This window comes from Anopheles ziemanni, chromosome 3 (genome assembly GCF_943734765.1).
Source record: "Anopheles ziemanni chromosome 3, idAnoZiCoDA_A2_x.2, whole genome shotgun sequence".
Classification (NCBI taxonomy): Eukaryota; Metazoa; Arthropoda; class Insecta; order Diptera; family Culicidae; genus Anopheles; species Anopheles ziemanni.
This window is the reverse complement of record NC_080706.1, coordinates 70,706,293-70,729,419: the sequence shown is the minus strand read 5'-3', so window position 1 is coordinate 70,729,419 and position 23,127 is coordinate 70,706,293. Positions and strand designations below refer to the sequence as shown.

The 23,127-nt window shown below is 42.4% G+C and overlaps 2 protein-coding genes across 2 annotated transcripts; one reads left to right on the top strand and one right to left on the bottom strand.

Moving 5' to 3' along the window:
• Positions 1-4,760: 4,760 nt before the first annotated feature.
• On the top strand, positions 4,761-20,291 carry LOC131288335 (gamma-aminobutyric acid receptor alpha-like). The gene is made up of 7 exons (XM_058317458.1): positions 4,761-5,004; positions 5,871-5,938; positions 8,162-8,382; positions 12,067-12,149; positions 15,146-15,418; positions 19,129-19,270; positions 19,349-20,291. Exons 1-7 carry the CDS (start codon positions 4,761-4,763, stop codon positions 20,289-20,291), a joined length of 1,974 nt encoding a protein of 657 aa, XP_058173441.1.
• A 982-nt stretch (positions 20,292-21,273) lies between these two features.
• On the bottom strand, positions 21,274-22,462 carry LOC131285387 (glycerol-3-phosphate phosphatase-like). Its single transcript, XM_058314241.1, has 3 exons — positions 22,446-22,462; positions 22,103-22,370; positions 21,274-22,029 (listed from the first exon to the last, which is right to left on the bottom strand). Exons 1-3 carry the CDS (start codon positions 22,460-22,462, stop codon positions 21,367-21,369), a joined length of 948 nt encoding a protein of 315 aa, XP_058170224.1. The 3' UTR covers positions 21,274-21,366.
• Positions 22,463-23,127: the final 665 nt, after the last annotated feature.

Here is a 23,127-nt window from a genome sequence, read left to right as displayed (position 1 = left end):
TGTTGACCAAAAAAAATTACCAGTTCAGTTAATGAATAATGAAAGATTTGTCATGGACGTTTTACTAAAATTGGAGGAAAATTTCATTCCAACATGCGTAAAAAACCTCTAGCTACATTACTATTCGACTCATCGGTGGATAGAGATATCCGATTTCGCGGAATACTGTATCCCTTTCGTGAGCGTATCCTTGAGCTTCCTTGCTGGCTACGATAAACTTTAGCTAGAGATCATTTCCTTTTGCCGTGTTTACCGTTCTGCGAGTAGACACTCGACTTTCTGAGCTATTTTGTGGGTTTTTTTTTGCACCTTCCCTAAGCAGAAACTCCGATGAGTATTTGGTGAATTTTCGGAAAAGTAGTTTCCATCACTGACCGTACGGTGAGCCGTCACATCGCCTTACTCTAAACCGGTGCGGGAGGTGTCTTTCGGTTCCATCAACTCGCTGAACCGTGGCGAACGATTCTTTCAGCAGCTCGACATCCTTCAGCGGCATCCAGCGCTGAAGCTTCCAGGACAAACAGAACTAAACGCTCGCCAGGGAATTTACCGCGACATCCTTTTCCTCCGACAACGGATTGATGTTAACAGCCGTGGACATGAATATATGTATGGATGTGTGTGTAAGTGGTTCTAGTAGCAACGACCAACGTCTTCGAGGTCACGCTTGAGAAGCTCTTTCAACCTACTATTCGATCAAATACATGGCAAGGAAATAGTTTGGCGAAAGTAAAAGTTTTGGCTCCTTCTAACAGAACGTCAACTACGTCATAGGATCTATCATATTGGCACAATCGTCATCTTTTGAAGCCCTCGCACAGTGGTCTACCGAAAACTAAAACAATTTTACATTTATTGTGACTCTTCGGAAAATCATTATGAAAAGAACAACCTCTGTAGCAAAATAAATGAGATAGATTTGTAGACATGAAATCAGATGGTATACTACAAGACTTTTTTTTCATTTTCAGCAAGCAAGCAAGAGAAGATGTTATATGAAATTAATGATATTCCCTCCGTTTCTTTTTTAAATATGCGGTATAGTTTAGATTCCTCAAAACTTTGCTTATATCATTCGATCGTCATATTTCAGCTTCAAAAACACTTTTTCATCTTTTCTTAGATTTCTTAGAATTGTTCTTTTAGTTCGGTTTAAAAATACCCACTGTGCGCCGTTGCTAAGGTTCCGATAAATTAGTCGGCACGTGGCCTCCCTCGACTTTACCGTCAGCGGAAGTTGGAAACTATTTCGAGTGCTCCGAGCAACGGTTCATTTCCTCTTCCAGCCCAGCGAACGACGACAAGGAACAGCGCTTTTCAACTCATCTCAACATTGTCTTTGATTACAGCCCATCTTATTACGCGATAGGAAACCAACCAGCTCTAATCTCACCGCAATCTGTACTATTTTTTTATGGTTCCTCCTCATTGCTTGCCATAACCTAATCGGTTTGCCGGCGAAGTGAAGGGTTGCTTCTTCTATTGTTTCGGGTTTGCCGGAGACTAGAAAATATTTTTAAGTAGCATTTAGTAAACCACCCTGAAAAGGATCGCAACGATTTACGCACGATTGCGTCACCATGCGTGAATGAAATCTTCGGTCCTTTAAAACATAGAGGACCGCCTCTGTCAGTCGGAGGTCGCGGAGGACTAAATTCGTTAAGTCGGGAAAAAGTTCAAGAACGGTCCGCTTTATTCCCACCGTCTGGAAACAATAAAGGATCATAATTCTGTTATAGTCCGCTCCGCCCCGATGAGGTACGGGGTGGCAAACACTAGATATGTAATTGAATTCTGATGCACCCCGTTTTTTTGGGGGAACCCCGGAGCTGGGAGAGGTTGCCACCAACACCATTTGACTAAGATGGGTTGGAAAAAGAAAAAGGGTGAAAATGGGGAAAAAAGGAATGCAAAGATCGAAAGGGACTACCGAGTTTTATGGCGCTGTGGTGATTTTTAATGCCACGCTCAATTATGCCGCCACTTCACCTACATTTCGGTTTTTGCAGTAAATGTGATTTAAAACCAAGATACCGTGCCTTCCTTTGCAGACGTTGGGCTGAAGCAATAGCATGGAAAATAGCATATGAAAGTCACCGCAAGAAGCGTCGTGGTTGTGGTGTGGAAGATTTTGAGCGATTGTTCTTTGTCTTCCGTAGGAAAGCTTAACGATCTAGCATGGTGGAGTGTAATTTTATGTAATGAATTTTATCACACGTGATAAATCATAAATAATGAGGCTGTTATTGGATTTTTTCTAAACAAAACAGAAAACACACAGTAAACACTGTCTGGAATGTGTGTTTGATACTAGATATTTGTCCAGTGATAATAGTCCCTTTCACGACCAACAAAATATTTTTCCCATCTACAAAACTCGTTACTGTATGTTCAACTATTATCAAAACGATACTTTTGCAACGAAACATCAATGAAAACATTATGTCAAAGGCGCAAATGTTTTTCTGAACGAATAAACAAAAAAGAACTATCAAAATTAATTGCTACAAAAACAAACCATTCGTGCGTTCAACCAACAACAACATACTAAGTTAGTTTATTAGACTTGATGAATTTATTATTTTTTTATAGAAATGGCTAAGATTTTGTTTTGGAATTTTCAATATGCAATTTGTATTGGAAAGCAAATAAAAGAAACTCAGACATCAAAACTATACTCGTCATTTATTTACTTTTATGGTTCATAGGGGAAAATATTTCCCATGAAATTTAAAAAAAACTTACATATACTGCTAGGGTTTTCTGGTGATATTCTCTTATTTTACACTCAGTCTTGAATAGCTTATAGTCCTGAAAGGGTTAAATATTGCACGTTTTAAATCAACCTCGTCTAGTACCAACACGTTTTAAAACCAATCATCTCATGGAAGGCAAACATGTATAATTTTTATAGACTGTGTAGGATGTTTTCTTTATTGGACAAGAGAAAAATATCTATCATCAATTTGGATAGATTACTTGTAATATATTTTTATTGCAAAATACTCAATATATTTTTACCATCTACCATAGACCTTAGGGTGTAGTTGAAATGTTTGTAACACCTATCAAATTAATCCGTAATAGCAAACATAAATATTACTTCGCCTTCAGCTATTCAGTTCCGCTTTGTCCAGACAATTAAGCCTTAAATCAAGAGGATTAACGCTGCCCGCCGAATCCAATTCATCAGCTAGAGGGCAACATTAACGTGTACGTGTGGACGGTGTGACTGTGGTGTTACTAAATCGGTGGTAAAGATATTATGACCAGCTCGGAGGAAAATAATGTCCAACCGGCGTGCCCTTGGGCAAAGTTTGTCAAGCGTGACCAAATCGTCTGCTTCAACTGAATTAATCCGCGTTAAAACCACCGATGAAAAATAATAAAAACCTGTCGTTTGCGAGGTAGGGCCCTTTTTCGGCAACGTTTTTCGTTTTTTTAGATGTTGTATTCGTCAATTATTTTAAATTTTGTAGCTCCCTTCTAGGAGGAGGTAGTAACTAAACCGGTCAAATTCGGGCATAGAATTTTTAGAAACTCAATTACAGGTGGATAAAAACCTATGAGGATCACTCCCTGAAAACTAATTACCAATTAAAAAAATAACGTAGTAGAAACTTGTCAAATGTTAAATGTGAAAAGCATGATTGAATTATTATAACTTTTGGTAGAGCCGTGACTATCACGTAAAATGATGATAAAAAATCTTCCACTTGAGTCGGCCGTTCAGCTTCCACCGTGTTTAATCGGATTAGCTATGCACCGACGGACTATCAAAAGAAGCATCCGTTTTGGCGATGAGATAGAAATGCGCTGGCTCATGAATAAGTCTCCCCCATGGTTACAGAACCGTGTTTTTGCCAAGTCGTACTTTCTCTCTGTAGGTTACAAACAAAAGTTAGTGCAAAACAGGCGGTAGCTTCAGGTGTTTTCGCCCCAATACTAACTCTGTGTGTCCTTGTTGGAAGGGAGTTTTTTTTTCGTTTTCAAATTCGTTTCCGTTCTAACTTCAGCAGAGGGCAGCATTCCAGGTGAAAAGTTCCGTCTACTGTCGTAAAAGTCATGCCATTACCGGGTAAATGATGAAGCACTGAACCTGTACACATCTCGTCCAAAGACAGTGGAAACAAGAACTGCATATTTTATTCGCATAGAGTACGAAAAAAACGTTGCTTGGCCGAGGACTATTCCGGTGGTCCCCAAAACCACTAACAATCCTTTCAACTTTAGAGCGAACTTACCTGATGATCGCTTACGAACACAAGTTGATGCAAAGTACATTGATTTGATTTCAGAATAAAGGAAAAATCGGAGAGTTAAATTTAAACATTCACTCTTCTTGTTCACATTAATTGTTTACTGATGTACTTTCTCGCTTTGGTTTCCATTTTAAGGTTGGATACTTGCACTCAAACGCAGCAGAATGCAGTGGAATCATGTTTGTTCTTTGGCAAAACGACACCGAACCGTCAGGAGTCGGCTCGACTGATGTCGGGCACATTGTGGAAGTTGCTAGGATAATCCATAATTTTCTCGCGTATGCTGAGGAAGCAGATTGCGTCCAGCGATGAACTGAGAGCGACGTTTACGAAAGAGTCTTCCAAAAACTATCCTTCTGTGGGCAGATTGCGTCCTGGTGTTCCTAAGCTGCCCGGATCGTGAGGCCAGAAGAATCGTCACCGGGACTCGGGGGCGCATCAGTAGTGGCAGTTGAACGGCGCAGCTCCCGAACTTCCCGAAAGGGGGCCGCAGCCGGGATGGCCGTGACCCGTACCGCCGTCAGTTTAGTGGGCGCAAATTTATTCATCACCATCAATCGCATCATCCTCGGGTCCTTCAGCAACATCGCGATCGGCATCGGGACGTGCTACTTCCTCGCCCCGACCGGCCCAGTGTACGCAGCCATACGGCTCACGCAGCGCAACAACCATGCCAACATATCGGAGCTGCTGGACAATTTGCTGCGCGGCTACGACAACAGCATTCGGCCGGACTTTGGAGGTAAGCCTGGACTCTGTTTGTTGTCTTTTGAGGAGCGCGTCCGCTTCGAAAGGGTCGGCCGAAAAATGGATGAAAGGCTATCAAAATGTTAATCGTACAAAAACCTCCTTCCCCGCCCCTACACTCGATGGTTTCCGGTTGAACGAAGAAAGCGATTGTGATTGCGGAAAGCCATCAAGGTCCGGTGACAGACGGTGAAAACGCTAGTTCCTAATGCTATACAGTGGGATGCCCCTGTTCCGGCACTATTTTTCGTCGGTTTGTTCCACTTGTTGTCCATCAATATTCATTATCGTCAATGGAGACCGATGCCCCTGCTAACCCCGGTCGGTTTTTACGGTTTGACAGATGAATGTCATTTGCGGTGGCCTCGGAAGCTTCGACGCTCGAAACGCTTAGCCCTTCGCTGCGCCAAGGCCAAACGAGATGAAGTAGTTGCTTTCGCGAATCCCATTGGATTTAATGGTATGAAAACGATGGCACAAATCAAAAAGCAATCGAAGCGTAGAACTAGAATCTGGACATTCAAATGCAAATGATCCAAACGGAACCATTGCATTGCATTAATAGACCTTGCGAAAACATCAGTACGAGATTTGCAAATGTATTAACAACTACAATCTCCTAAACATTGTTGCTTCTTCTGGATTTGGGTTGAGCCCGAAGACAGGGATCACAAGTGTTTGTTAATCCAAAAATAATCCAAAAGGATGTTAAAATTACAAAATAATATTTTATATTAAAAGAAAATTAATGAATCGCTCTTTTCTCGTAACAAACGGCATACCCTTTAATAATATCTAACTTCTTTTACCATCTTTATTCTGCACACAATTCATTGGAACTTGAATGATTGTCGATCACAGGACCTCCCGCGGTGATCGAAGTGGATATAATGGTGCGCAGCATGGGGCCAATCTCCGAAGTGGATATGGTAAGTAATAACTCCTAGAGTCAAGAAGTAATTTTAAGTAAACAGGGGGATAGAATAAGTTGAGCATGAAACTGCTGCGAAGAGCTTCCAATGTAGCAAATCAACTCCGCTTTTGATTAGATCCCCATTCAAAGCGGTATTTTTTATCACATATTTCTTAGTACATGTACTAAAACTAAGCGTACATGCCTTGCTAACAAACAACATCCCCAATCAGTGAATTTTTATTCTTGTTTGAAATTAAAAACACAAATCTTATCAAAAGTGTCATTAGAAATGGAAAGAGTCGGTAAATAAAACAGGCCTTCCAGACAGAAATAACTATGATAGAGCTTGTTGGAGAAAAATAGCCAGATACAGATAGTAACAGGGAAAGGAATATAGACGCAAAGGTTCGGAAAAGTGGAAAACCACATGAAAGTGTTGTGATGGAATGAGACCGCACAGTGTTGGCCGAAAAAAGGGCTTGCCAAAAACTTTGACCCAACCAAAGGTGAAAAAGGGCCGGTTTGGAGAGCGTAGCCCCGTCGACGGAGCGAGTTCGTGGTCAGCCAAGCAACGGCCGATCCTTCCGCTCCGGGAAAAGGTTACGCCAGTGCGTTCGCAGGACGAATCTTTATTTGATTAATTTCACTCAAGTGTTGTGATTTATTTCACATTTCATTTGTTTGTTTGCCTTCCTCTTCGTTGGAGCATTTTCACCCCTTTTCGCTTCTCGACGTGCTTCACATCAGTTTGCACCAGTTTTTTTGTCTACCTACCTGGCCATTTCTCGGCCAGTTCCTTTAACTTCCCCCTTCTGCCTAAAGTGCTTTGTTTGGATAGCATAGTACTTGCACCAAGTCAGCCCCCAACGACGGCTTTTACACAACCTTTTGACCGCACTACACAAGAGAAGAAAGGAAGATCAAACAGAGGAAGAGTATAAAAAGTGCACCTTCATCTGCATACTTGCCGCCATAGTTGGGTCTCCGAAAGTTTCTTCATGGGTACGTTCGCCACACAGGAGTTTTTGTGGTAACATTGATATTCCTTAGGGTTGCGTTTTGCTTTCTTTTTTTTCGCGTTCCCATTTCTTCGTTACATGTATTCGCCTTCGACCGGTAAACACCGATGGGAAAAGGATGGGAAAGCAAGAACCGGAGCGTCCTTGCTTGGAGCTCCTTTGGAACTAGTAACGAGTTTAGGTTCGAGATCTTCTCCCAACCGATCGTTCACTTTTTGTTACCCTGCCCCAATAGGAGTAAGAAAGTGGCAATGAAAAGAAAATACATGAATGAAAGGCAGTGGCTTTTGTCGGTGCAAACAAAATAGCGATGAAGATTATTAATACGGCCAGGATGAAGGAGAACGGAGTTTAGTAGAAAGTTACGATGGAGACTTCTTGCCATTCGGAATATACGCTTACATGGGAACGAAACGGGATAAGGGGGACAAAAAGGATAAAAGTGTTGTGGTCTGAGTTATTGATTATTTCTTTTTGTGACTGTGTTGTATACCGTCCGACATACTTCCGATTGTGTCTGTTGCCCCGGGGTACTTTACACAGGGACAGGTGAACTTTTATGTTTACATTTAAGCGATTGCTTTGGAAATCTGTTCGATTGTATAGAGACAGACAACAGTAGGAGGAGATAACTTTGTCATTGTGCTAAAAACTGTTTATAAAGCCTCTAGCAAAACGTTTTGAAGGGACTGGCACATAGAAGTTGGACCTTATTGGGAATGGATGTATTGGATGCTTCAACATAAACATAATCAAGAGAAGGTAAAATAAAAAGCATAGTCGGTGGAAAGACGGGTACCATTTTGAGTGACAACATAAATCACCAAAAAATCCTCTTTAAGCCTAAAGGAGTTGGACTGTGCATGTGCACTTAATTGAATCTTTCTTCCGTGGTGGTACGAATTGATAAACACTCAAAAACATGTTGATATAACGGGGAAACGACTTTTGCCATTACGACACCTGAGCTTCAAATTTTAATTGCTTGAAATATTTGAAAGATGCTTGATATTCCGACTACGGACCTTTGTTTCCTGAAGAGATTCTTACCAGGTAAACGGTGAGCAATTTTGTTTTATTTCCATCAACCCTTCGCTATGGTTTGTTGAAATCCGATTTGCCTTTCATTTGTTCATTTTCACCATCAAGAGCATCTTGAGTGGTCTTTTATTTTTATTCTAATAATTTCCCCCATTTGCCCATTGTTCTCCCGGCAGACCTACTCGATGGATTGCTACTTCCGGCAGTCGTGGGTCGACCGGCGGTTAGAGTTCAGCGGCGCCCAGGACACGCTCGCCCTCAGCATCTCCATGCTCGGGCGCATCTGGAAGCCGGATACGTACTTCTACAACGGCAAGCAGAGCTACCTGCACACCATCACGACGCCGAACAAGTTCGTCCGGCTCTACCAGGACGGCCGGGTGCTCTACTCCAGCCGGTAAGTGAAAACGGAAACGGGGTTCGGTAAAAACACACTCGCACACCTCGGCGGCGACTGGACGGTAAATGAATCGCTATTAATTTAGCTTCCCGGTAGCCCGGTTTCGCCTAATCACACACGGCAGAACGTGGGAAGCTGTTAAAGCTTGCCGAAGCAGCTGTTGAATGTGTTGTACTAATCGATTTAGTGTTGGATTCCTTTTTGCTTGCCTGCCGCCAATTACTTGGCCCGTACCTGGTCATACATAAAGCACATCGGTATCGATCATCCTGACGACTGGAAACATTGTTTCGAAGCTGCTAATGGAACTGCACATTCTTCACTTCCGTTTTACTTGAGCGCATTCATTGTCTCATGTGTGTGTATGTGTGTGTGTGGTACACATTTGTAGTCATTCAAAGAAGCTTGAATGTAATCCTTGATGAGCATAACATCCAATGCTAATCGACTTTACTTAAAATATGTACTCTTATTTGATAGTTTGATTTGTTTGCACCGTTAAAACATGAACCAGTTATTATTGTTAGTGACGTTTTAATAATTTAATAATATTTTAAATTTAAAATAAAAAAAATTACCAAAATAAATATGAAATTACGAACACGTTTACTACATTTCTGTATCAGAATACGAAGAATATAATATTAAGAATATCGATTTCAATGTTATAAGGATGTTTCTCTGTCACTTAGCGATTTAGTTTGTTTAGTTTAGAATCGACTTTCCTCCGATTAACACGAGCAAATATATTTTCTTTCTTCTTGGATTAAGTTATCATGCACTCGACGGGTTAAGTAAAAAGTCGTTCTTTCAATATGTTTTGTAAAAAAAAGCTCCATGATGCTCTTTTAGGGTACTAGTGCACTTTTTCCCGCACGCATTTTGCGAACAAAAACCAGTGTTCGTTTACTTTTTTTCCCCCCCGCTTAAATCGGAGATAGCCGCGCACAGTGGCTGAAGTGTCAACCGAAACCCATCAGTTTTCCATTAATTGACTCGCGTCCGTTTTAGGGATCCATTTTCCCGGCCCGCCTATCGCTTACAGTCCAGTCCTTTGAAGCGACCGAGAATGGCGCGCAACAGACGGCACGGCATTCGTTTCGAATTTCTATTAAAGCATTCACCGGAACCGACGTGGCGCGAAAACGGCGTTGACGCAACCGACAGAAAAAGGCCCAAAAATGGCAAATTGGGCACTCACTTAGGGAACTAGAAAAAAAAACAGGAGAAATAAGAGTCGGGGTTTTTTTGCCCTATCCGCACGAGAGCTTATTTGATGTTTCAACGCCGCTCTAACCGTACGGTCCGAGTAAAGAAACACCCTCGGTTAGCTCGGTATGCCGTTGGTTATTTGCTGGCGGTCAGGGCAAATAGTAGGACAATATTTGACCAGCTGAAGTGTGTTGTTGCTACTGAGAAAATAAATCCTCTGCTTCTTGCACGACAAATAATATTTAGCTTTCGCTTTTCGTCATAGGAGTCAAGAATACGCATCATTTTATGTATTGTTTTGAAAATTACTAGTTTTCTCTTTGAATAACTAATAATTGATCTCTCTGTTTTAAACTATTTTCAACACTTCATCAAAAGCCACGATTTTCTCACTTCCCATTAAGTCTAGCGCGTGCTTACCAGCCACTGGTTGAACAAATCCGGCGACCTTATCACGTAGCGCATAGAAATGGGAGACAGAGTGCTGCAAAATGGCCATCGCCGATCGGCAAACTCAATCAACCTCACTTCGGGCGTTTGTTTGCTCGCGCTGTCGAAGTGCGGATCGGAATTCATCAATAATCGGGAAAAGTTTCTGCTGGAATTGTTGGTTGGCGGTCGGATGTCGGGTTGTTTGAGTACGAGCCACGCCAACTGAACGTTCAATCCGAGCACTGGCCGCCAAAGGCCAAAGCCGTGAATGGCCATCGTGGGAGCCCCACGATTGGTTGGCGGTGGTGGTTGTCTCCGCGCCTCGGAGGATCACGGTGTTTTGCTTACTTTTGACGCTTGATTCCCTCCGGCGGTCGGAATATCGATGAAATCCCGGCGAACGCCGAATGAATCGATTGTTTATGAAAGTATTCTGCAGCACCAAAGGATACTTCCGCGCTCTTAAATGGTGGCCTAGTTGCGGCTTACGGGCACAGTTCCGCTGGAACGCACCGAATACCGCTGCTTTATGGACGTGGAAACTACTTTCAACCGGGTAACTTTAAGCCACAGAGCCCGAGCTGGTTGGGCTTTACAAGCGACATTTGCCGGAAGGACAGCACTTGAAGTGCATTTACCGAGCGATCCCTTAACGATGCAACGACGGAACGTGTTTCCGGTCGACATGGATATTGCTAATGAGATGGGCACGGAGAGACGTCGGTTCAAACGAGCTTTGGTTCATTTGACACGATAGTCTTTTATATGGTTAATTTAATTTTATTTCAAAGCTAATCCAACTATACAGAACGCGTTGGTTTTCATTTCAAACGAGAACTAATTTTCAACAGGGAACTGTTTTATTATATGACACTGCTAATTTTTCAATTATTTCTTGTAATATAAAGTTTTCAATAAATTTAAACTACACAAGGAAAATGAATTCTTCTGCACAATATCTTGAAAACGGTACCGATATACTGTTTTTGTATGATTTTAGTTGCATTATATAGTAAGTTTGGAATACTAAACTACAAATTTTATGGATTTACTAAGAAAAATTCCTGCTCATTTAATAAAACAAATCTGTATTACTCTCTTCAGAAGTACAGTTTTATCGAATATCCATTGATTTCCATAAAGTGAATGTAGTGAATTGCTCAATCAGATATTCGAAAGAGAATGTTTCGTTGAAATGAAGCGACTCCTCCTGGGCCTTACTCCAGGGATTAATTGGACGATGGAGAAGTAAATTAAATTTTGCTCGAAAGAGTTGCTTCACTACTCTATACTGTGATTGGACTTCAGAAAAGTCACTAGGAAAAGCTCAACATAACCAGATGAATGATGGAGCCACTTTAAAAAGGCTGGTAAAAGTCTATCTGGTTTAACAGAAAAGAAAATAACAATATTTGTATCTATTAACATCGTGGATAAATATTTCAATTCTTAAGTATTGAACTTCTTTGCAAAACAAATAAATTGTGGCACATTTTTAAATAAAATTTGGTCAATAGTCTAGATTCGTTCTAATTTTTCTTTTATGGTAAAATGGAATCATTGAATTATTTCATCGTAAGGTGTTGTTCTTTGTATGAATGTATTACTCTTCAAATTCTCTTCCTTAAATATAAATAAAATTATTGAACACGATTTCATGAAAAATGTTTCAAAATGAGTAAAAACCGATTTTTTTTATGAAAATTGAGTGCACCCAGCCAAAACTGGAAAAACTGTCAGTGCATTCGATGATTGAATAATGCCGATTACCGTAGGCTTAGATGGGTTTCTTATTACCCGACGTTGCCAGCCCTCATTGTAGCAAATTGCCAATTATCGTTCCATTAGTGTTTCTGCTTCATGTCCAGCGTGCAGGTCCTTGGAAAATTCAGTGCATGTTATCTACTACCGACAAGAGGTTCCTTTATTTGATACTTTCTAACGTTATATTGTGTTTCTTGCGATGTAAATAGATGTTGTTGGCTATATTCTCCTTGTTATGAATTTGTAAGCCTTTTTTACTTTTCTCTTCCACAGACTTACCATTAAAGCTGGCTGCCCGATGAACCTCGAGGACTTCCCGATGGACACACAGCGATGTCCACTGAAATTCGGTTCGTGTAAGTAATGGTTACCAGCTCCCTATTGTCAACGATGGTCTGTACTTGAGCGTCACAATAATCCTTTTCGGTGTTCGAATTAAGACAGCACAGTTCGATTTAATATACTCCTGTCTACACCGAACGTTCTGCCATTTCCTTTCAAGATTTGAATTCGATGCAACAGAGCTTGAAGTTCAAGATTCCTGAATTTCTTTTGTAACGATTGTTGGTGCAGTTCTAAGGGTTTTTAACTTAACCGGTGTTAAGTATTTATTCTAGCAGACCGTAAAATTTCCCAATCCGAAAAATATGGCGCTTAAAATCAAAACCACATCCCATACTGAAAAGAAAATGCTTGATCTGGATTTTGTTTATGTTATGACGCTGCCATCTGTTTGTTTGACTGGCATTCCTTTCCAGTTGTACTTTAGACGCACTTTGAAGTTGAAACGAATGCATGAGGTCTACGTCTCGTAACGTTTAAAGAAAACGTGTATTCCGGGAAACAGGAAACCAGTAAATCACTCCTTCAACGGCGTCACTCCCTCCCATCTATCGGATGTGGTGCGATCTTTCCTGCTTTGCAAACTTTTGCTACATCAAGCACAAAATGTTGGCGTCACTGTGATTGGAAAGGGGGGAAAGGTAAAGAAATGGAATAAAAAGAAGAAAAAAACTAAGGACCAACGATGCACACCGCCCGGAAGTCGATTGCAGCGTACCGGAACGGGGTGAATTCGTACGCCAATAAAATTGTTGTTTTACCTCCGTGTTTGCATGAGAGAGCGTTCGCTCGGTTTGAGGTGCATGAAAGTGCACAAACAGGGTCAAACTTTCCGCAACTCACGCCTCGAAAACTACTCCATGGTGAATGCAACCAAGAAGAAATCCTATGTCGGTAGATTGCCACACTCATACATGTGTGTGTAGTTTTTTTTATTTGCCTACGCTTCGAATTGTTTATTCCGTGCAATGCAATTCGGTTTCACGTGTTCACTTAGTCCTGTCAGAAAACACTTTGCTCGGCTTGGTGGTTTTGTTTTGGAGGAGCATAAGTAATGGCGGCATTAATTTGAATAACTCTATCAACTGTGTGGTAAACCAGGATCTCCCAGGATGCAAACCAATAAACGTCAGTGTCTATGGACGGAGCTTGTAGCGTATCGTAGTAAATCCCCATAAGTTGTAAAGATATTTCTCGGAGAGGCTATCCCTATGATAGTTTCATCACTAATTTAACATCTTCTTTGGGTCAATTTTTTTTAAACCTGTACGATATATTGTAATTACACCATAGAATTTGTTTATTTTTTCTTACATATAATATGTTATAAATAATTAATTTTCTAATTTAAAATCGTCATGGAAAGGATGGACCATATTTGAAAATATTTTTATCACATTCATATTTGTGTACTTCGTTTATAATTCCGTGCATCATCAAATAACATGGAATAAATTCTCTTATATACATATTTTCAACGTTTTCTCACGGTTTATCAACAACTCTATCTGTTGCAAATCTCATCTTATGGCAATGCCTTGCCGGACTGTCTACGGATTAGTGGAATTCTTGTGGCACGCGTAGTGCTTGATTAAATTAACTCAATCCTTCATGGCGTTTAGCGTCCACCGAGGCCGACGAGGCAATTCCATCTTCGCCTGCTCGATGTGTTTTATGAAAATCTAATCATGGCGAGAACTGGCCGCTCGATCGCAAACGGTCGTGCAAACCGTGAAAGACGTCGGGCCCATAATCAACCTCAGCGCTTGTCATTTGTATGCAAATTCACTTAAAGATCTAATCACCAACTTCACACTGCGCTTTCCGATTCGCCGTTGAGCAATCGAACGCGTGGGCAAAGTAAGCCAACGGAGCGAAGGTGGAAGTTTAAATCGTGGACACAAAACAAAGTTGAACACAAAAGCTCCCTAACTGGAAATGTCTGGCCATAGTTTGGGGGGCAAACCGTTTGACGCTGAAAGCGCATAAATTAATCTCGGGCAACGGAGCTGCTGCCCGGAGGTCGTGGGCAATTTTGCGCAACCTCAAAACGGCCGCAGTTCGGGCGAGGCGTGGGGCAACTGGTGCAACAACAAATATCGTCGCCAAATTGTTTGGTGAAACTTTTGCAAAAGCATATCAATTGCAAGTACAGTGCGTTTACGGAAACCACTTCGCTAGCGGAAGTCGGAGCGGGTTTTCCAGTGGTGGCGTCAGAAGCAGTTCCCGATGCCGGTCCGAGACAGGCTTGACAATCAAAAGGCAGCGAGGGAAACGATGAATATTCATGGAGTACATCGTAAGGATGAAGCGCGCACTGACTGACAACAGAAAAGAAATGGATTACAAGAACGCATCGGAACTGACGCAAATCTGAGAATGAAAGCAAATCTTTCCCGGCATGAATGACAGCGAAAAGGAAATGTTTTCAAGAAAAGGGAGGAAGAACCAACGATTGCACTGAAATTGCTTCCCGAGATGGGGGTGAGCTGTGTCCGATGCAGGATGCACTTATTTGATGTTGTGCTTTGTGCAATTTCCCCGTCAGCTTTTCCCCTACATTTGAAAAATATTAATAATATTTTATGAATCTCATTGATTGATGCTTTCAAAATTTGGTTCTGCTTTACTTGTTCTAGTTTGTGAAGATGTTGTATGAAATGTTCTAAATTTTATACTTCTCTGCTTCAAATCATCTTTACCCGAATAGAATTGCATCTTTCTTTCCCTTCTTCACTTCGAAACCTCCTCTGCAACAATGTATCTGTAGTCCTTTTTCTTGTGTCGTATCCTGTTAATTACATTAAAGATGGGCGGCCTAATGAGTAGTTTCATCGTGGCGATTACGACAGAATTATCCGCCAGCGAATGGGGAAAGACTAATTACATCAGTGCCGTCCGTCGAGCCATTTCCACGGGCGACCGAAGCCACAAGCCTCGCGAATAATCTTCCGACACTCATCGGTTTTGTCGGTTCGCTTCCTTGCGGCCTTTTTCCTTTCCTTCGCAGTTGGATACACCACGAACGACGTGCTTTACCGCTGGAACAGTGGCCGCTCAGCCGTGGCCATCGCCGAGGACATGAAGCTGTCCCAGTTCGATCTGGTCGATTGCCCGGCCGGAAACGTGACCGACCGGGTGGTGCACAACACGGCCAGCGCCGGTGCTACCGTCCTGAACGGGGTGAACAACGTCGACCTGGAGCTGGGACTTGGACTGGACGGGGGCACTGGCCGGGCAACGGGTGCGTCGGGTAACGGAGGCAACGGCAAGCTGTATGTCTGTAAGTATTGGAGAGGGGCGGGTAGTCAGTGGAGTCCTTTTCGTAGAATGTCGTGAAAAAGAGATTATCAGCAATTTAGGTTTTGATTGGAAATTAAAAGTTAATTCCAACATTTCTTCTACTTCGCATGAGCTTCTGGTTAGGTGATATTATTTAATGCCATTTTGAACGACGCTATGAATAGTTTAACTAAGAGATGAAAATTATAAGGAAAATTAGGTCTTAGGCTGAATATGTTATCACCCTGTTATCCATCCATCTTACCAATGGTGGAGTCGTAATCCTTTTTCACTCTAGAATTTCTATAGCCGGAAGTTCCACTTGGGATTGCTCATTCATATTCATCATGTTTGTACCCATAAAAACGCTTCCGTTAATAATTTTTCCAGTGCGAAAACCCCTCAGAACTGCATAACTTGTGCTTTTATAACTTCATCCAGTCACTAAAAAAAAAGAGATGGCCAACGTATAAAGAGGAAATTGCTACGACATGCACTCCAAGTGGTCTCATAGTGTACCATGTGGAAACAGTTTTCCATTGTTTTTTTTTAATCTTAACAGTAAGTTGAAGCTAGTAAGAGCGACAATTGACATTCAAATAACAGATTTTAGTGACAATTAAAAACATATTTCAATAGTCTATAACGGAATGTAGACTCAGTAATTGCTATAAAATTGAAGAAAAATGGTCAATTTAGTGAAGAAATAATCAGCTAAAACGGCAAGGCCCACATATACACCCAATAGTGGCGTTCTGCATTCAATTTGAAAAGTGCTGCCCGTGCATAATAATGGCACGTGTGGCATTTTCCCAACCCACGCCAAAAGGGGCCAATGTAAACCTATCAGACCATGAATATGATTGCTGATGAGAGTTCTTATAGATGTAAAACCGGCCCTAACCATTAGTCACTAATCCGCATAAAACTTGTGTAGCTGAAGATTGCTCTCTGATAGTTTCAGTTCCGAAAATCTGCGTAGTCTGGGGCAGTAGTTGCGTAGCAGAATAATTGAACTTTAATCTACTAGAAAGTGGGTGTTTGAAAAGGGTGATGCCACAAAGCCTTCGGTGCTGTAATTGCATTGAATTCTTCGAATGTATGCTTTCTCAATTTGCGGGTTCTTTTTGTGGCTTGTTTATCTCATTTTTATCGGACATTTGACTGAATCAGAACAAAAATCAAACGGGACTTAAACTGCAAAAAATCAGCTGAGGTGAATGAAGAGAAAATCCTTAATCAATTATACTGTGCAAAAGGATGAATTCTAGTTAAAAAAAAAAACAACTTAGCTTTGCGAAGCTAAACAAAATCTGTTTTGCGATACAAATGATGTCCGCTTCCCAAGTCGTCACTTTTTAAATCTTGTCTTTCTTGACGAAAAGGACCACATCCCTCGTATACCATTTCTGCTGTTAAAAAATTCCAGCTCTAGCGCTCGTTTACGCTTGTGAAAACAAAAACAGACGGAAGCTTCCCATCTCAGGTGGAAAACAAAATAATGGTTAAATTTCCCTGGCAGCCGGAAGTTAATTTATTTTTTCATTCAGGAAAAAAGTAATATAAATCTGCGGCAATGGTTTCGCCGATAAGCAGCATAAACCTTTTGACGTTACTTTGTTACTTGCATCTTTTGTGAACTGCAGCTACTTTGTATAGTTCTTATTTGATTCCAGTGAAACATGATCCTTAAGAAACGGTCGCTAAAAGTGGATAAAATGAATTATTTAAATTTTCCGTACCTTACATTTTTCATCATTTGCTGTACTTATTCCACATCACATAAAGAGTCTCACAACCATGTGGACTCACAAACTTTTTTATCGTAGCCGGAAGCGGCGTGACAATTTTTATGACAAATAAAGGAAAAAGGATTCGTGAAATCAAAACTTTTTAGCAACTCCATGATGCTGGTTAGTTAGTTCTCCATAAACTGTCACCAACACTCACATGCTTCAAAAGTACTTAGTTTTACCTCAACACAGAGTGACACATTGTTGAGCCGATTTGATGTGGATGATGTCCATACAGACCAGAGCCCATCGGTTGTTTTTCACCACCCCACATTTCGCTGGGGTGGCAATTCTAACAAAAAGTAAAAAGGAAAAGAGGAAAGCGAAAACGTGCGTGAAATTTGGCACGCTATTCGCAGGAAATCCTCATCAGCAGCAGACGCACGGCAAGCAACAATCACATCAGCTATACAAACGTTGAAATTGATAACACAACAAGTGGTAGCGGAACGAGCCGGGAAACCTGTTTTTTTGCGATAGGCGGAAAATGTCTAAATCCTGCGGGTCCTGAACACTTGTATGGTAAATGCGTAGCCAAAACGTGAGGATTGTATCGGAATTGAGAAAATACGGATTTAGTCTATTAAACCATTTATGACCAAAAATGTGCCCGCATATCATCAGTGAGATCGCTTTGGCAAACAAAGTTGTTCAAAGTGTAAAAGAGAAGCAAAAAATAATGTGCCTCAATTATCGTTTTTTAACCTCAACTGCAGGAACGTTAATCGATAAAAAGACCAACTTTAAATTCAAAAAGTATTTGTAACGGCAACAGTTGTTGAATTATGAATCATGGTGTCAAAGCATTTTTCATCGTCATGATCACCATCACCACCAATCGATATGATGGGCCGTTATCGTGACAAGCATTCGGTACACCCATTCCGACATATGCACAAGAAGTTCATCAGAAAGGCGTCACGCTTCAAGAATCCTCCCTCCGTCGTTCGAGAAGCGGAAAACTCCGAATGGTACGAATCAACACCAGGGCAAACAAAACCTCAAATTATAACCAACACACGCACAGGACACAATGAAGACGTTCCAACACTCCGTTTTGGCGTTGCAAAGCCCGACAGGATGTGCTACTTCTTGCTGCCGCCGAGGGCTAAATTTCGTTTCCGTCCGGATGTGAGCCAATCCCGGTGTGAAATTGACGCCAAGCGTAACCATTTGTTAAATTTTAAGAAACAGATTGAATTTACACATGCCGTTTATACTTCCTGTTTAATGTCAATGAAACAGTTTCCTACTTGAAAACCTTATCTTTTCCACTTTATCTTCAAAAATGTTTTACTTCTAGTTTTCCTCAGTTTTTCCTAAAATACTTTCAATATGGTTACGACATGATTTGGGATTTTTGTTAAACTGTGTTTTGTTTGTTTCATGTTACTTTCGGTTACTTTTTTATTTTTAAACACATTGAAAGGCATCAACAAACATCCTTCAATGCTCCATCAATTTTGGAAAGTCTGTCCTCGATGTACTCCCAAGCCCATCCCGCAGCTACTACCCCTTTGCTATTGTCGATATAGAATACATTAATACTGTGATAAATAGGGAATCATCTATTCAAATAAGGCGCCTGAACAGGCCAATAACCTAACTCGTCCACCTAGCATGCTTTCCATCGTCCTTTTTCATATCGGAGCGAACGAACGAACATCCTGATACGCTTTTCCTGCCCGCAAACGCTGTGGTTTGACGTTTTGAAGTCTTCGAACGCAAAAGGGGGACCATATTGTTATTCATGTTTCCACTCCGAGCCGAGCAGCACGCACTAGAGGAGAGGGTGTATCGCACTGGAAAGAGTAAAGATTGTTACAGAATTAATGGGAAATTCGGGATGGGTGAGGCCGGGCTCTGGTGTGTATGCATAGATGATAAGAGGAGTTGATTGAGATTTGCATCGTTCCAGCCGAATATTCGATGCTACTGGTAAGCTTCCACCTCCAGCGCCACATGGGGAACTTCCTGATCCAAGTGTACGGCCCGTGCGTGCTGCTCGTCGTTCTATCCTGGGTGTCGTTCTGGCTAAATCGCGAGGCAACGGCCGATCGGTAAGTGTGCTCGTCCTGTTTGTACTCGACCCACCCCAGTTAATCGATTACGCCATCACTTACTTCTTCATCCTCCAGTGTTTCGCTTGGCATCACAACCGTGCTGACGATGACGTTCCTTGGACTGGAAGCGCGCACGGACCTTCCGAAGGTGCCCTACCCGACGGCGCTCGATTTTTTCGTGTTCCTCTCGTTCGCGTTCATCTTCGCGACGATCATTCAGTTCGCGATCGTGCACTACTTCACCAAGTACGGTTCCGGGGAGTGTTACTTCAGCGTGGACGAGCTGAACTCCAGCTCGGACGAAGAGGATAGCGAGCGGGAAGACACCAACGGTACGGCACAGTCATCCCAGCATCATCACTCCATCAACATCGGTCCGTCCTCGTCGGGAACCTGCGCGGGAAAGCGATGCTCCGCCATAACCTCAATCAGCGGCCGACAGGGGGCGGGCGGTGCTGGTACAGACTCGCGCATCGTAGAGGTCATACCGCTGTCCATGTGCTCCTTTCCGATGACTCCGATGCGGAAGACACCAAAGTCCTCGTGGACGGACGTGACGTGCTTCGGGGGCGGTGCCTGTGGGGGCCCGGAAGACTCCAACGGAGATCCATCGCCACCGGCCGGGAGCTCCTCACTGGGGGATCGGGTGGGCACGTACAGTACCACCACCATCACTACTACCTCGTCCTCGTTTACGTCCACACCGACGGCTACGACGTCGTTCGGTGGCAAGCCTCGGCGGCGATCCAGCACTTCCGGTCCTTCACATCGGCTCCGAACGGTGCAGCACCTTACCATCGACGCACCAACAACACCGAGCACCGAAACGGTCGGTTCAACCGGACACCGGACGCGACGGCGCAGGAAACGGGAGCCCCGCTTCAACTCGGTGTCGAAGATCGACCGTGCTTCGCGCATCTTCTTTCCACTGCTGTTCCTGGCCATCAATGTGTTCTACTGGTTTCTGTACTTGTCGCGCAGCGAGCGGCTGCCACAGCAACACCACAAGACGGGATAAGATCGAACCGGGTGAAATCGCCATTTTCAACAAATGGCAACTGCTAGACTAATGGGGCTGTGGGTGTATCAAATTTAACGTAAATCGAAAGCTTACTACCGCGAAACCTGTAGAGAAGCTTGTAAACGAAAAATGCACCCTTCCAGGCCAGCTGCGATTTACTCAATTTTTAAACTAAGTCGGTCGAACGGAACGAACGGAATGTAGTGTATTAATCAGTTTACCCCTTTTAAAAAGGGCGCTCAAAGTCTTCAATTGATTATGTTGTAGTTGGGAACAGAAAACATACGATGCAGCAAGCATAGTAGTAACTTTTTTAAATTAAAAGGATCGTTGCGTAGTGTAGTGCTTGTAAAATTGCCAAAAATACATGTGCCAAAATAAAGCAAAATGAGAAGAAGAATCCTGTTCCTCGGAACATACACGGAGCCAACGACGGCAATGGAGCAGAAAAAGGAACGAACCAACCACTAAACACTACCACTGTCAGTTAGCAGTCGCGTGGGACCAGATGCGCTTACTAGGATGAATTGAAAACGAACGAATTGGCTTAGTGTGGCGAGTCGATGACGCATTCCTTCCAGGTGCGGTGTGCCAGGTGTGTGGTGGGGCACCTGCAGAGTGGTGAGATTTCTGGTCAATTTCCGGCAGTCGCTCCTGTAGTCGCGGATAACCGCATCACAAGTTGTTAGCAGACAAAATGTTACCACTAGCAGAGATTTAACGCAGATTAACGTATGATTATCATAGTCAAACAGTAAACGATGTTGGATGTGTGTCGGCAGTAGTGAAATAAATTATCTGTAAGTTAAACTTTGTTTGTTTCGGTATCCGAACATTAAGTTGTTGTGAGTGTAAGTATTATATTCTCTTGTAGGCGGCAAATAACAAAGTAAAAAAGGAGAGAACCAGGAGAAGTAAGTGGACATAAAATAATAACCTGCACTCTTCACTTTTTAAATATCTGGTTATGGTCTTTTTTATTTAAATTGTGAAGTAATTGTTTGACAATTGATTCACTGGGTATATAAAAATCACTCGAACTTATGTGAAATTTTTTCCATTATAATGGTTTTTACATGAACGGCAACAAATCCCCAAGCTTAGCTAAGTATACGTCCGGAACAAGTTTTTTAGTTTCCGGATCGTCTGATGCTGCATACTGTTCAATATCGGTTGCTTTATGGATACCCGTTTCAACTAGCAGGGTTTGGAAGTCACAGTTTTTGCCCAACAGAATATCCGTATTGCACCGGTCACCTATCATCAACGTGCGTGCCGGGTCGACGTTGTACTGCTTGCGAATGATTTCACAAATGTGAGGGTTAGGTTTGCCCATCACGATCGGTTTCCTTTCGGCAGACGTTAGGACGGCGTTAACGATTGCTCCCGTTCCCGGGATAACACGATCCGGCATAGGGAATCTTTCGTCCGTGTTCGTTGCAAGAAAGATAACGCCGGGAAGGTTGAGGTACGAGGCAGCTTTCATCATTTTCACAAAACTGAAATGCTCGTCAAAACCAACGATAACTGCTCCAACGTCCGGATCAGGAATGAAGTCGGCAACGGTGTCCGCCAAGGTGTCCCGTAGCGTATCCGGCCCAACGCCAATATGCCGTATACCCACGGCATCCAGTTCTTTCGTGATACCCGTTGAACCGATAGTGTAGACAGTTTTTGAGAATCCTACATTCTTCAGGTACTGTGCTGCAAGGTAAGCGGTTGAGATTATGTTATCCTGAAAATAAAAACAAGTAACCAAAACATTTGTTAAACATTAGACAATATGAATCACCGTGTCCTCCACTTACAATAGTCACGTTGAACCCCAATCGAACCGCTTTCTCCACGAACTCGGGTCGGGTTTTAGTGGAGTTGTTAGTGACGAAAAATAGCTTCTTGCCGTTCTCGATGAACTTATTGACGACTTCCGGCGCTCCCGGCAACGGATTATTGTCCACCCAGATCACCCCATCGCAATCCGTCAGGACCGTGTCGAAAGAATCGATCCATTGTTTAATTTCTACTTCAGAAAGTGTTGCCAGGTTCTTACCGGTGTACTTGGACATCTTGGTTAAGCTGTAATATCCAAAGAAGGAAAGTATTCTGTTAACACCGAACAGTAGGAAACCAGCGCAGAGTTTCTATACTTACGATCGCACAAAATTCATACAATAACACAATTAACTAGGGATAAAATAAACAGTCTCGTAAGGAAACCCCGGCAGTCGAAATGCTATGAAACAAATCTGACATTATGCAATGTCAAGCTCAATGTCATGGATGCAGGAATGAAAAAAGAAAAAGAATATGGAATTTAAAAGCAATTCTTTTAAATATTTCTCAAAATGTCCTATTGGAACAACCGATAATATGTTTCCAAAATCTAATTTAGGCTTTCAAACAAATGTCCACCCTGTGCTGGGTTTGTTTACATCGGCGCTTCAACAATTGGTACGAAAAGATAAGCGGGCATCGTGCCTCTTTAGTAGTAAACTGTGCACTCTAAACGCACGTCTGCCGTCTTCGACTCGTTCGTGTGATGTTTTCGTGCGTTGTTCGGTGGTTTCACCAGTCCTTCTTTGTCTTTTCTTGGTGCAGGTTGTGCTGCAGCTCGAGGGACGGTCTCCGTGGTGCAATCTTTAATTCGCTGATGGTGCATTAATAAACAGAAAAGATAATCTAATCGTACCACAGTACACCATAGAAGACGCGTCTTCGTTCGCACGGAGAATAACTCCTCTTCTGTGACGATGGCAGTACCTCCAAAAGTGCTGCTTAATCGATGAAGTGTTGGAAAGAAGATGCGAAGTGCTGTGGGAAGTTTTCGATCGAC

Excerpts from the sequence above, each read along its gene's own strand:
- LOC131288335 (XM_058317458.1), top strand. The coding sequence starts at position 4,761 with ATGGCCGTGACCCGTACCGCCGTCAGTTTAGTGGGCGCAAATTTATTC. Across the intron at positions 5,005-5,870 it reads CATTCGGCCGGACTTTGGAG|GACCTCCCGCGGTGATCGAA; the intron begins GTAAGCCTGGAC and ends TGTCGATCACAG. Across the intron at positions 5,939-8,161 it reads CAATCTCCGAAGTGGATATG|ACCTACTCGATGGATTGCTA; the intron begins GTAAGTAATAAC and ends TTCTCCCGGCAG.
- LOC131285387 (XM_058314241.1), bottom strand. Across the intron at positions 22,030-22,102 it reads TGGGGTTCAACGTGACTATT|GATAACATAATCTCAACCGC; the intron begins GTAAGTGGAGGA and ends TTTTATTTTCAG.